At 39.4% G+C, this 15,659-nt stretch overlaps 1 protein-coding gene across 1 annotated transcript in view; it reads right to left on the bottom strand.

Moving 5' to 3' along the window:
- PITPNC1 (phosphatidylinositol transfer protein cytoplasmic 1) overlaps positions 1-15,659 on the bottom strand; it is a 93,072-nt gene that overhangs the window by 4,219 nt on the left and 73,194 nt on the right. Inside the window, 3 exon segments of the mRNA XM_087751156.1 lie at positions 3-254; positions 6,939-7,002; positions 7,759-7,914. Of these exon segments, the coding sequence (XP_087607282.1) occupies positions 3-254; positions 6,939-7,002; positions 7,759-7,914 (472 nt within the window).

Here is a 15,659-nt window from a genome sequence, read left to right as displayed (position 1 = left end):
GGTTTTTTTCGCTGGATCTGGAAGAGTGAGAGTTTCTGGAGCAGACTTTTTCCGAGGCCGGTCTTTGGGAACTGTTAGGAATTCAGGAGCATCTGTGGAGAGAGGAGTGGATGGAGCACTAGATGGAGCACTGCGGGTTGAAGAAGGCATGGAAATGTTAGAGATAGATATTGCAGGTGGGAAAATCCCAATCTTCTTGTTGGTAGCTTCCTGAGTTGCTCGTTCAAACTCTCGCACTTCATCCATTGTCATGTCTTCAACAAGAAGGAAAGAAAGATAAAGGCACGTCAGGATAATTTCAAATGATCGTTTCATTAACTCAGTTAAACTACTTCCATCCAAATTCTAAATCAGGGAATGATTGCTTATCATGCATATCATTCAGGGATTCTCCACATGAATGCCTTCCGATTGTAATGCATTGACTGGAGTACAACAAGCGGCCAATGTAAAGAAAATGAAGTTAAGTACATTAATCACATACTAATGGCTCTTCTTCTGCCTGGGTCTGAACTGAATAAAGAGTGCTACCTCTGCAACTGCCGGAAAAATCAAGCTATTTCACAGGCAATTAAAGAATACATTTAGATACACAGTTAGCAAGTAGAATTTTTCAGAACTTCAAACAAAATAAAACTAATAGGTTGTTGTGGGCTTTTTTTTTTTCCATCTAAATTATGAGCATGAACGAGTAAAGGGTTGTCATCGCTTTGTTAGTCTACTGTAATTATCAAGGGATGAAAAATTCTCGCTCCCCCCATGCCCAGCTTCTGCTGACTTCTCGTTGCAGCTGCATGCACGTAACTGAGGCCGTTTTGCTTTTCTGCTAATAAAGCCTAAAGAATTCCCTCTCACTTGATAAAGCCACAACACGCTTTCCAACTTTTCCATCCAGAATCTGTACTTAAACATTTACGGCCAACCGACAAATCCACTGCTTAATTCCCTGCAAAATAGAGGCAAAATGAGAAGTTAAAGCCACTTCGCAAGGGAAAATCGGGTCCACAGAAAGCTTTAAAAGCAGTGGAAGTCTCCTAACGCAGGTGACAAATGTGTCACAGGGCTGAGGAAACCCACAAGAGGGCAGAGCGAGCCCAGCAGAGATGTGCTCCGAGCTGAGCCCTGCCGAGCTCCTTTGATAAAAGCCCAAACGAATGGCAGCTGCTACAGACGGGTAAGCTGAGCAAAAAACCCAGCAACTCTTCCGAAACCTGCTGCCTCCTGTCTACATTGCCTGCAAGTTGATAAATTTTTGTGGTTTTCGCTGAACATCATGTTAAATTTGTAAATTTGAAGTATTTCATGAAACCCTTTTACAGATTCTTTCAGCTCTGAAAGCTCAAAAAACCCCAAAGAAAAACACTAGCATTTTAATAAATTTAAAATTCTCACACAGTTGGGTGTCTGAGACATGGGACCGCCAATGGTGCTTACCATACATATGACAAAATCCTATACTTTCAGTACATCGATACTTTTTAATATTACCCAGCTGCACGCATCTGTAGCCTTGGCTGCAAATGTTATGTAGGAGCAGCTTTATGTTGTAGTACAACATCACATTAAATAAACAAAAGCACGCGTGTTGCCAGCTGCCTCCTCCCTTCCCTGCAGACGACATGCCAGGGACCTTTTCAGCCTACACTGCTGTGCCAGTTATTAGGAGTGGGGACGAAGCTATTTTCACATCTGAGATAAGTGGCAGAAATAAACAGATGGTCTCAGAGGAACTGTACCTACTTGCGTTGGGAGATAGATTGGAACCTGCTTTGCTGATTTACATTTTGTTTCACGCCTTGTAACAGCGTGTGTAGTGTTTCTCAACCCAGACGGTTTAAAAGCGCCCTGACATCAAAGGGAGCCCATGCATTCATTTCAGCTACTTTCGATTGAGAACTTCTGTACAACATGAAACAAAAGTTGTCTTGGATAAATGAAAGTGAGAGAGGACAGGAAGATTTCTCAATGCGCTGGCCATTTAACTGAAGATTGATTAAAGCCTTACTAAGTGGTACTCTCCAAGACCGTCCATTTTAAATTCAGACACAAAATACTTATTGTCCCTTCAGTTGACTTTGGCTTTTTAGCTTACACTCGCTTTAAATTCACTTCTGTTCTGATACACACTCGAGTAAAACCAGTCCTTATCCTGAGCTACGAAGGCTCAGACTCTCTTTTGTTTCCATTATTCTATTCTGAATTCTATTCAGATCTATACAGAGTCTAGTCTGACCTCAATGGCAATTTTCTACATGGGAACTATGGATGGCAGACTTCATTCAAAGCCAAATCCTGAAGTGTAGAGCCGAAGTCAGAAGTGATTCTCAATTTACTGCTGGGCTAAGGAGTAACCTGGATGTCAACGGAGCTGCGGCATGACAAACACAAGAATCACCGTCCTGGTTATTGCTCAGACAACACCTTCTCGGGCTGGTGACAGTTTTCACTGAGTCAGAACAAAGGAAAGGCTTCCAGCCCTTCAGGCCTTGTGCCACACCCGTTACCTGAGTAAAACCCTCACTCGGCTCTACAGCGCAGTTAGTAGAAATGAAGGAATAATAACATTTCAAAAGCAAATACCACTGCATCTTTTCTGTTTGCAGATAGTAATAATTTCTAATTTTAGGCCTCTACGTGAGGTGCCCAAATTAGGGACTTAAATGCTTTACGAAGTTTCCAGAATCCGAATCGAAGAACCTACACAGAAACCTGCCCTTCTCTGGGAACTGCTGTTATATACTTCTGAAAATACTCTCAGCTCGTTGGTAGCTAATCAATGACAACGTTCAAATTAGTTTGAAAAGAGTGAATAACTCATTAGTGTTTTTTTTTTCCGGGTGAAGCGAACAGTTTTATCAGTCCCATAGAAATTTTCCACTCCCCATGTTCCTGGCTTTTTGACTGAAGCGCTCTGAACTCTTGCCTTTTTAAACTACTCAAATAATAGAAGAAAAAACCTGATATTTAACTTCCTCTTTATGCATCCAACCGAAATTTGAGAATTGTGTCTTCCTGGAAGGCAGGGAGTTGTGCATGAGCCCAGCCCCACCCTTTCTTACATCAGTGGCAGTTTACAGTGCAAACGCAAGGCAGGATTGCACTTCGTGGAGAAAGATTCTGTTCCTGCTGAAGCAAAACCTCCCCAAAATTCCACTGACTGGTCAGCAAGATCAGTTCATTGCTCTTCTCTGATCTGTGCAGGTGGATTAGCTGAGGATGGGCAATATGTTTTAAAAATTGACATACTCTTGCTTTGGCATGGCTCTCTATTTCATCCACAGTAGATGAATGTTGGTTGCAAACTTTAATGTTGGTTTTTTCATGCATATTTTTCTCGTATTCTCGAACATCATCCATAGTCATATCTGTAAAAAGTTCAAAATTGTTGGCATTTTCCATTGATTCAGTGCAAACTTTTTTTTTTTTTAACGGAGAAGGTTCTAGAAACACACAGTCTTTCAGCAGAAGCCAAAAAAGGATTTAAAAAAAAGCACGGAGCAACTAGCTTTATGAAAATTGATTCATAAAGGTAGTGATATCAGCCAAGGAAGGTGTAAGAAGGTTAAGTCAAAGGGAGTCAGAGAACAGGAAGGAGTGGAAATTGTTCAGGAGTATTTGTGTAACATAAGGTAGGCAAAAAGTATTGAAGTGCAGGCCTTGGCAAAGGCCAAGATCTTCTAAAAAGATTTTAGAAGATCCCTTGGAATAAAGGAGAGATACAGAAATACTATAAATATTTACTTACCTTTCCAGGAACTTTCAAAAAGATTTTATGTTATTTTTGCATAGTACATCTCATAACCAGCAAACATTCTTACTGTTAGAGCACACATCAGCTTAGATTCCAGAAACTAACACTTAATTATACTGGTAAGTGAATTAATAGTGAATACGTTAACCGTTTTGTAGCCTCAAGCAATTTAATGAATTGTAAGAATTAGAAATACTCCACAAATCAGGCCGATTCCACCAGTAGGATCATTTATCATTGTCTAGGCATGCCTGATGTTGTCAAACTAGTGCATAATCTGTTAGGAGGTTGCTATGTAACTCAAAGCAGTTATTACAGATTTTAAAAAGATTTGTCATAAACCACAGTTCCAGTAAAAACATAAAGAATCCAATTAATTGATTTGTGACCTTACTCTTCTGAGTATTCCCATGCTTTCAACAAATCTGCTTGCGAGTAAGGTGAAAGTGAATACGAAGGCTGTCAGAATTTTGGTCTGTTCTTTACAACGGTTCGGTAACTTCAGAGCTTCATAAAAACAGCCATCAACTTTTTACTCATAAAACTCAAATAGCATTTTAACAGCACAGTGTACTTGGAGACGTGTACCACTTCTGGTAACGTACACTGGGGTTTTGTTCTTGAGGCTATCATTTTCCTCAGGTTTAGTATGTGCCACTTGGATTTGCAAATTCTTATATCGCACCACTCCTTGTTATGCGATATGAGGCTCTTGCTGCACTTTACAGACAGCTTTTACGGAAAGATACAACTTTAGCTGTTAGATCAGTAGCACAATGTAATACTTTCAGTGAAAATGACATGCAGTCTAAAATTTTGATCAAAAGGGAACACGGAATACCACTATCTCATACTCTTTTAGCCTTTTCCTTTTACTGTTATCTGGAATGAAGAACAAGCTCATCAGCCGTGTCAGTAACATGCTAAGGATGCATTTTGCCAAGCAGAGAACATGCTCTTTATTAGTAAATAACACTGTGAAAACAGATTTTCTTAATAATAAAGCTAAATACAATTTAGTAAATTTAATGACAAGCCACATTCATACTTACAGTATCAGTAACAGTAATCAATCAGTAATACCCATAGCATAACATGTTGTTTAATAATTGATTTGATTACACTGATTATTTGATTCAGTTTAGCTGACTTACATCATCTCCACGTCTTTCTCAAGCTTTTATTTTAAAAGATGCTAACTGACACACTGAAGGCACACAGATGCTTTAAAAATTATACTTCTGAAAGTTCGCCCTGCACGCATAAACATGTCAAGAGCGGTACCCCAACAGTTTTACACAGCGTAGGTAATAAATGGAACTGGATGTATACAAATGGGATCTCACTCATTCTGGATAACGAAACACTCGCTTTCTGGTCAGCAACTCTCCCCAGCTGTTATGCTTCAGAACAATGCACAGGGGCTGCAGACAGCTCAGAGAGGTACCTAACCTAACTTTCTGCACGTTCTTTTTTTTGTTTGTTTCTTTGTTTTTTAATAAGTCTTGCTGTATACTTAGCCTTTATTCATATCTATTTTAGTAAATCCAGATTTTTTAGGTTTTGTACTTAGCCTGACAATGAAGTTCTAAAAGTACACTGTATTATTTAGTAAAAAGACTCCCTGTGACAGGAAAGATCCACAAGATAATTGTGTATCACAATATTTCATTTGTGGAAAGAGTATTTTTGACAGGGTGCATTCAGAGTTAAGATGGAAAAATCTGTGGTTAAATGTTTTTGGGCTAAACCTATTCTGTACGATTTACTCCACGATTAGCCACTTGTTATCATTATCAATAACTCTGCTAAAGTGCAGATGACTCTTTGCTTCCAGGTAACATTTCTTAATGTCTCGCTTTCATAGATATCTGGGGAAAATTTGTGGGCTCAATTTTTACATGAAGTCAGGCTTCTTTTAAAGTTATCAGTTTCCCTGACTTCGTACAGGGAAAATAACGGATCACTATATTTCAGGTAAAAAATGAAAAAAAAAATTAGAAAATAAAAAAAAGAATATCTCTTAAGAACTCTTTCTCACTGGATATAAAATTCTCTTACTAGTTTATGGCTATCCCCCCAAAAAAGGATATTTTTAGTAGATTTCAGTATTTTTATGATTACAGCACAAGATTTTCATGCACTACAAAATTTATAAGAACATTGTGATTTCAAAAGCAAATTTTTCTATATTTTCAAAAAACCAGCACAACGAGTTTGTTGTTAGATTCCAGTGTGAAGTTGTGCAGGTTTATGAAGTCACTGGAGATGTGTGTGTTCGCACCAGCTGAGCTAACTGACTATTTTTAAGGAACGCAGAATGTTTTTGAGTTTGGCTGAAACACAGGTGTCATTCTAATCCATGAAATGCCCAAAACAGTGTTTCCTGAAGCTTAAGGAGGGTCTAAATATATTCCCAAATTGCTATTATATGTTACAGAAACATCTTAGAAACTGTTCTACAAGTATCTATGATTACGGATACATCTTACTGAAAATACATGTGAAGAGCACAACCCACGTGAGCTTATTTTATAAAATAGAATTGGCTGGTTTGATAATCAGGATTATTCTGTACTATTGAAAGTTCCCATGCCTACAGCTGGTTCATGGATTCAGAACAGTTTCTGCATGCAGCTGCTGTTGAATCAGACCCAGGAGGTTTTACATTTATATCCATTTTTCAGAAAGGATGTTAGAGCTCCATCTTTTCCTTACTGCAGTCCCTATTAACAGTTTGAAACTTTCCTAAAAGCTGAAATTGTGTCGGATCAGAGGCCCTAGGAGTTTGCAGTATGGAAATGACCGCATGTTAATGCAGTCTTAATAAGAAGCTTTATTCAAACCTGCGTGCGGCTCTCCATATCGATGACTCCTGGCAGGGGCAGCTCCTCTCTGCCTCCAGCGCAGGGCGACTGGACGGATGCATATGCTCTGGGCTGTATGGGATGTACAGGCACCCCTGTTGCGGCCTACTGGCTGCCTAAAATACAGCCCGCTCTTGTTACAAAGAACCTGCTGTAAACGAGCTCCGTATGTTCCAGAGGAACTGAACCTAGTTCCATCTCTTTCATGAACAACTTATACTGGGACCTGATGGTCTATGAAAGCAAATGGAAATCTGTTGTTAATTGTCACAAGCTTTGCATCAGCCCCTTTAAATGGGCTAAATTTGGCGAATACTTACCATACCACTCATCAACCCAGGCAAAAGCCTGCCGGTGACCGATCAACAGTATATCTCTGACCACCTGCGAAACAAGGAAAAGGTCAAATACCTCTGCAGCAACAAAGCATTTTAGAAAAGTAACACTGCAGTCTTTCAACATGATTTAAAGTGAAAAATAGTCTGACAGTTTTGTCTCTAAAAAGACATGCCCTAGACAGTCAGACATACTGGCTCTGAAGGTCTCATCGTCCAGCCTCCCACTTGAAGTGGATCTGTTGCCAACACTGGATCACATTAGTATGGCTTTGACTAGCATGGGAAGCCATTTGGGACGTGTACAGAATCCATTAACCTTTGGGAAATTAGATGTTCTGGAACTCTTCTTTTTCCTTGTTAGTTTTTTAAACATGTGGAAGGTCAACACTCTGAAAAATATTATCATTTGGCTAATGTTATGCTATTCATTAAGTAATTGTTTAGTAGACTGGTTGGAAAACTTTCCCACTACCTGTTTGTAAGAAATTCTCCCCATCATTGCTACGTGTATGGTACTCCTGTATACTCATAAAGACTTTAGCTCATATATTTATCACAGTATTGAAAATGTTATCGATAGTTTTTCTCAGCCTTAGATCTGAGCAGCTCCAGGCTTTGTCAAGTTTATACCCAGAGATGAACTCTTTGGCTCTGCTCCAGATCTTTCAGACCTTGAGAGAGGTCTGAAAGCGGATTCGGCTGAGCTCCCTAGCTTCCCCACAGCCACAGTCACATTCCTGTGCAGGGTACTACGCAAGTTCTGCTTATGTGAAGGATAAGAAACAGCTCCTGTTTCACTGACCTTGTGTACAAATTGCTCTACTCTGGTTTGAAGTCCCCAGACTTCAAATTTCACAGTCACAAGTTTGTAGGAACACATAATGGGCTGGTGGGTCTCTCTCCAGCCTTCTTTTAATTGGCCTCTCCCAGTCTTCTGTGACTTGAAATATTTAGGATCCTGCAAAACAAAGAAAACATATTGGGAAATGCAGGAGAGGAAGTCCTGCTTGTCAGTTTGCTAAAGTAAATGTTTTGATAAGACATAAAATATGAAAACATGCTAATAAACATTATGAAAAAGTAATATGAAATTGACTTAAATAAGCACTAGGATATACGAAAATCCAATCCTGTCTTTTATCCAACAGCCAGTGAATCGACAGCAGCATATTCTTGGAGATGCTTTGACAACCATATCATCTAGGACGTTTTCTGCTACAGGAAAATATGTTATTGCAAGTCATTACAATACAATGCTCTCCAAGTGTTATTTATGGCCTTGGGAAAACAATGTTGCTTCTTCAGAGCTTGCTTTTCCACTGCTCCCTCAGTGTGACTTACTAGTACCTTCTACCCATGCCCGTCTTCCTGAAATCACCTCCAATTTGAGCTTTGGCACGTCAACACTGCTGTGACCCTGACAATGCCACTTTCCTTTTTAAGTGAACTTGTATATCCAGGTGGCCAGCGAAGTGGGAAACTCCTCCAGTTTAGCCATCTCTGGTTACAGCTGAGTTATGGGCAAAACACTGACTAATTGCAACTCTGTCTCTCTTTTACGAACTGGAAAATCAAATAAATTGGTGTGGAAATTACAACAGCAAGACCAAAAAACCAATAAGGACATTAGTTCATCTTTAAAGTTTACTTTTATCTGTACAAGATATGGTTTTATCTATCAAAGTGTTATTTTCCATATTGGTATAATTCCATTTCACTTTATGTCAAATCCTACTAATTATATCTTGTAAATAGAAATCATTTACAGTTAAGCATTGATTTTCAGAACTTGAAAATAATGTAGTTTCCATAAATTCATAGTGGAGCTTCTACAATCTGTCTTCAAGAACCACCACGAGTGCTCATCTGTGTTGCCTCCCCCAAAGCTGAGATCCGGGAAGATCTTTGAAATCCATCCTTCGTTACAGAAGCAGTTGAACATGTATTTAAGCATGTGCTTAAATTGTGTTCTAAATGGAAGACAATCAGGAGAAAAACTAACAAAAAATTATAAGACTACTCTGATCTTAATTTTCTTTCATTGAGTGTGAGCTTATATATCATTCAGCACTCCTTGTTTCTACTGTTTGGTTATCTCCCGACTTGCCTTCTGATTTAATCCGTAAACTGAAGCTCTGTCATTAACGTTTCTTTACAAAGCTCTAATGAGGTGATAGTCTTTCCTCTCTGTGAAAGTCATCGCTTTTATTGCTGACATATTATTTTCTAAATAGAAGCTTTAAGCTCGCAGTAAATAAGGTTTCAATGTTAAATCACCATAAAAAACAATTCAGCGTCATCATATATCAGAGCAACATACCACTGTATATCACAACTCATAGTCACATGCTGTTGCCAATCTTCTCACTCAATAAAGCTTGACCTCAGGTTGCTCTAGATATTTTCTAGTCGAAAGAGTTTTATAACTCATTATTGCCTGAAGCAATCAAGATAGTAATAAAAAGAAAAAGAAAAAAAAAAAAAGGAAGAACTAAGACATAATATTCAGAAAGGAAAAAAAGGAAAATCAAAGGAAAACAGTTTAATGTACGGAAGGGTCTGCTGTTCCTTACATACACACAGGGCGCTCGGGTGATGGAGCCATTGCCTTGATTAAGCATTTCGGATAGGCACTTTAATAGCACTGAGTGTTACGCAGAGATACATTATAGCCTCTCAGCGATAACCAGACCTATAATGGAATAACTCCAGTGCAGGCCAAAGGGATTTAACGTAATGAATTTGAGTCAGTATCAAGTATTCAGAGTTTATAAATAAAAATGAAATAATGAACAGCTCCCCTGCATGACTGCTCAGTCACGCATAGAACTCGTGTCTCGCTCAAACTGCAAGAACCCTCTGGATGCTGTGAAAGCAGTGTTCTGCTTTGTTTTGGTTTGGTTTTGTGACGTTAACCCAGCAGACAAGGGGATTCATAGTGGAAATCATTCTTAAATTGGTGGCCCACAAATAATCCATCTACTGCAATGCAATTCATCCGCGACATCACTCCTAGTTGCAAATTGCTTTAACAGCGCCCAGAGATGGCACCTTTGCTGCCTTTAATCATGTCCGTTTTTCTTGAAGGACATGATGTTTAGTCACAAATTGGCTGCACCGTTTCAAGCAAAGAGCCAGGCAACGATGGGCAATACGGGCAACTTCTATCTAATAGCTTTTACGGAAATTCCTGCCTTTCTGAAAACATTAACATATTGGTACTATAAAACTGTAGACTGATGAATGGAAGCCAGGAAACAGAAAGAATTCAGAGGAACAGATTTCCAGACTGCTGTATGAAAGATCAAGATATTAAAGAATTTACCGAGTGCTTGCTCAGGTGAGCTAAAACTGAATTCACTGGGAGCCGCGTGTAAAGGTTGTGTATAAGCTGAGTAGCGGGATGTAAGATACACAGCAACATTAAGCAAAGAGAACTTGAGAGTTTAATCTCTGGGCCATCAATTCAGAGGGCATGAGTGTTTTACAGAGGAGAGTCGTTACCGTAAGTAAAACTAACAGCGCTGGGCTTTTTACCTGGATGCTAAAAAATTAGGTGTTTAAAAAAGTCTTGGGCTATTTTAGAATTCTGGCTCAGCAATTGCTCGTGCTATGGTTCATGCGAGGAAGTATTTAGGGGAAGAATCTCTGTATTTATCTCTATATTTTGCATATATTTACACCTTTCCTAGGCCTCTGCTGTTGGCCAGCCCCAGGGAGCATACCACGCCAGAAGGACCTTCGGTGGGCCCAGTACTGCTACTCTTTTGCTCTTCAGCGTCTGATCCAAAGCCCACTCAAATCAATGAGAACCCTGACATGGAAGCCACAACCCAGAATGATTTTACGTGCCTAACTCATGGCTTCAAATTGCTGGGTTAAGATTCACAGCCTGGAATCCTTTCTGCAATTAGACACATAAGGTCCTTCTAAAAAAAAAAAAAAAAAGAATCAGGGATGACAATTTTCTATTAAATGCAAGCAGAAATACTATTGGTACACAGCACTGCTTCTCCTCCTGACTTTCACGCTGTAGCTCACTGGTTAGGTTGGCCAGAACAAATCGGACTCTGTGCCACGCTCACATCTCTCCGGGTCCCAGGAGGAAGCGCTGAGCCCCTGCCTCCACTGGCCCCGGCCGGTCTCCGCTCTTCTGCGAAAGGTACGGCAACTTGCGGAACACGGCCAGAGGCACCGGGGCAGGGCTCTGGGGCAGGGCTCAGCAGCGTACCCTCCAGGCAGGAGCTGTGGCACTCAGGAGTCTGAAACACTTCTGTCAGTGACTGGGAACTGGGCAAGCTGATCTTTGGCCTGACCCCATTTTTAAGTTATTATTTAGATCATTAATTTTGTGTGTGCCTTATTTTTGCTTTCAGCCACCCATGCCTGCCTTCCTAGAGAAGCCATCATCCAAAGTATACTGCGTCTATTCACTATTTTCCCCTTAATTTATCTACTGGCAAAATCCTCAATCTGTTTTAAATGTAATGGCATAGCTAAAATCTTTTTGTTTAAATAACCTTCTCGTCCTTTTATCAGACACAATTTATTAGGAAAGCCCATCTGGCAAATCCTTTTGCTACAGAGGAGCAAAACCTACCCTGTATTTGCAATACATTATTGCCAGGTGCAGAGTGATTTAAAAATAGCACTTCTGCTAACATAGCAGAAACATCATTACCCATGAGCTGGGCTTATTTGAGAATAAAATGTAAAATTACAATAAAATAAAATAAAAGCCGCAGCGTGATGGACGTGGTTTCAAACATAGCACTCTCCCAGTGCTTCTTACTTAGGCCAGGTCTGGCGGGTCCCGGCTCAACAGGCTTCTTGTTGGAGATTCCATTATTTAGCATTTATTTCCTTAGCCCTCCTCATGGACTGCAGACGTCATGGGCATCCGATGTGGAATTGTAACCCCCTTTTTCCAGGAGGCAACACCAACATGTTGACAACAGGGCACTGGGCTGTTGCCACGCCTTTTCAGATTTAATTCTGAAATGTTATTTTTTACCTGAAGTTAAATAATGAAATACATTCATCGTTTATAGAAAACTCCCAAATCTGAATGGGCACGCTTTCCCTGAGCTCTGCCACGGTATCCGGCATGATTTGAAGATCCCACACTATTCTGCCGCTGAAACCACCTCCTCTGTCTGTACGCTGGAGGCCTGCACGGAACATCTTGTTAGCCTTCTCACCCATCTGTCTCGAAAACTACGTGCTGCTTGTATGGCCGTTTTAGCATGGGAAGAGATCCCCCAGCTGAAGACGCTCTCCAGAGGTGAAGGGGCACTGTGTTGTGCCATACATCCCGTTCTTTTACTGGATGCTACTCAGGTGTCCCAGAAACAAAGATTCTTCCTTCCTTTTAATGCGGGGATTTGTTTTTTTCAGACTCCTAGTGCAATATATTCCACCACTGTGCTTTTGAAGTGCAGTCAATTATTTTTTCCCTTTAAGCTGAAGACCATTTTGTTTGATCGTGAATTTCAGAACCAACCCTTCATGGTTTTCATACATGTGATCTGGCATTTCACCATCAGCTGTAGTTGCTAGGTTTTGGATTTCAGCTTATAAAGCTAGGGCTCTGGAAAGATTTGTTCATGTAAAGATGCCACTATACAGAGATTTATGTGGAGTCATTTTTTAAATACTCTTTTTGAATTTCCATTAAGATGTATTTTCTGGAAGAGCCAGCTAAATACTTCTGAACTGTAAATATTGGGACAGTTCTGAGGTGTTAAAATATCCAGCCAGCCTTTATGTAAGCTCACGACTGAAGTTGGTAAGGAAAAGGAAATGTTCGTCTGTTTTTGCTATGCCCTGTACTGACCTACTGCACGGAGATGTTGCACAGGTTCCCTGGGGGGGCTGAGGCAGCCGCGTTATTTCAACTACCGTAATTTTCTGGCTCTGTAATGTGGCAAAGGTTTTGTTATTCTGAAAGCACCTGGACAGCAGTAAGCTGGACCTATTGCAGTGCAGCTGTGTTAAAGTCAAAAAAGCCAGCAATTGAAGAAGAACACTGCAGCAGCTGCAAGAAATCTTTCTGTTTAAACAGAAAGATTAAAAAAATTTAAGAAAGATTTAAACTAACTTAAAAAGTTTATTCCGTTTGTCCAACTCTCAACTGCTTTGCTATAAACAGGAAATGAAACATTTGTTCATTTTGAGAACTTGAATATAGTGGCAAAGAACATTTTGCTCAGTAGCTCCCATCTACAGTAAAAGTTTCATTTCAGTGAATGATTCACTTGAGGCCCTCACTCTTCAGCGTAGCTCAGTTTTCTTCTTCTCTATAATTCAGATAAATATATATGTCTATATGGGGAATACATGATGGCTGGTGATACATATTCATTGATGGTAAAGTCAAAAGGAAATGACTTTACAAAATGTACAACGACTCTCACCTGCAGGCTTGTACATTCTTTATACAGAAATACAGAATTCTGTATTCAGTGTAATATGTACATTCGGATTTGGAAACATATGTGACTCCTTACTGGAAAACAGGCAAACCTGTTAGCTTGGATCTAGATTCAAGCTTGCTAAATTTGGAACCTCACATTTAAACTTCTTTAAAGTTTAAGGGGTTTTAGGTCCATGCTTGTAAAAAAAGCATCTTTATTTAAGATGTGGCAGCACGGCTAAGAATTCTGGTGGCTCCTTCACAATGAAGTTCGTAGATGGTCATTAAGTTAAAATCAAGTCATCTGCTTTGGCATCCCCAGAACTGCTGCAGTTCTACCTCCTCCAGCCCTCTACAAGGGCAACTCTTTTGACAGGAGAAACGAGTATACCTCCACGGAAGACAGAATTGGACTCTGTGTATGTGTTCATCATAGCTAACAAAACTGTCTTCTGATTCACTATTTACTTGGTGATTTAAGTCCTTTTGTGCATCCACTGACAGATGAGCCCTGCATTCTTCAGGGAATTCAAATCACTTGGACGATTCTGGTCAAGAGATCACTCAGTATTATTGGCAGAGGTTCCTTCAGTGTTCCTCAATGAAACAACAGCTCTCCTTAAGCCTCCAGCTAACTATATTTTTTACTTTTCAATTTTAGTTAAGATTTAGAAGGAGAGAAAAAGCAGATACGCACAAAGTTGAATCCAATCATTTTCCCTTCAACTGCCATGACATTTTCATGGAACACTTGTCCTTTCTCATCAGTACCAGCGCAAGTCAAAATGAGCTATGCAATTCAAATGGAATGTTATGCATATGAAGATGTTTTATACATTTCGTCTTTTTATGTGTGAATCATTATTATGTAAGTTACAATGGAAGGAAGAATATAGATCTGTTTATAAGATTTATTCAGGGCAACTGAAAAACAATTTTTTAGATCATAGCTGCTAGGAAGCAGAGAACGGTCGCTTCACCTGTTTGTACTGAGCCTGATGCTGTGGGTCCCCTGGGTATCTCCTGAACCCTCCTGTGGTACCTGCAATATCATGACCTCTACGGCTGATACCGGTGTAACACATACATACACAACCACGTCTTCTGCTTATATAAATGAGAAAAACAACACTAAAGCTGCTACGGTTCGTTCTGTTATAATCACTGAGTTATTTGATGCACTAACTCAAAGAAAGGTCACAGTCAAACTGTAGAAAGGGGCTTTTCATACAGAGGACTCTGAAAAATATATGCTATTGACCCCAACAGCTTATGAACGATAACTGAGCACTTTAAAGCTAAAAATAACTGAAATCACAAATACTAGCTTAATAGCAGCTACGTAATTAGTGCTGTCTGATCCCATCAGAAGCTCATAAGCACTAAGCAAGCAGTTTAAGTAGTGTGTGAAAGGTTTAAATTATTTAAGCTACTTCTTTAACATACAGTAACAGAACTAAATAATGAAAATTGCAGTTAAAAACCGAAGTATATTTTTAATTGAAGAGGGACGCACTTTTGTCAGGATATAAAAGAAATGTAAAGCTCATCTCTAGAAGGCACTAAGTATGCTGACCCCGGTACAGAACTTGCTTAATTTTCAGCCTGTGAAAGAGCCACTGAAATGATTACTAACATGCCTGAAGTTAAAATCATTCTCATCGGTCTTTCTGGGTGGGAGTCAGAACACTTATCCTGTGGGATCTAATTCTTAAATCCTGAGGACTGTACTTTACTTTTAATCTTTAAACTTAGTATCAATTCAGATTAAATGCTCTAAAAGCAGCCAAATTGTTGTTATTAGTGTAACTAAAATACCTTTCAAAAGCTTACAGTAAATGGTTTTTAATTATCTCTGAAATTGTTATTTGGAAAACACAGACCGTTTCTCATTTACATAGAGTTACTTTTTTATGCTGTTCTGATTGAAAACAGACGGAAATTACATTTACAAACATTAAAAACCTTTTTATAGTCCCTAAATTATGTAAGAGGCCTCATTAGAAATGCGAATTTGGCTTCATATTCATCATATGGTAGCAGAAAAAACCCCACAGTTTATAAACTTCGGAATATACTGAATTCAACTATTATTAATTCAATATCAATTACAGTATGTGCACAGTTAAATGCTAAGGTGCTCTTACTATTTTGTATTAATTCTGAAACAGAATTTGGTAGCCAACATACAAATCATCCATCAGTACAGAAAAAACAACAGATGCTGGGCTATTTTTCTTGTTTAAAACCGTATAAAATTTTGCTTGGAATCAGGTCTCTAGATTTGT

This window comes from Nipponia nippon, unplaced genomic scaffold (genome assembly GCF_047370975.1).
Source record: "Nipponia nippon isolate SJK-2023a ecotype South Korea unplaced genomic scaffold, ASM4737097v1 scaffold_14, whole genome shotgun sequence".
Classification (NCBI taxonomy): domain Eukaryota; kingdom Metazoa; phylum Chordata; class Aves; order Pelecaniformes; family Threskiornithidae; genus Nipponia; species Nipponia nippon.
Note: the sequence above shows the minus strand (reverse complement) of the source record. Positions and strands in the feature narration are given on the sequence as shown.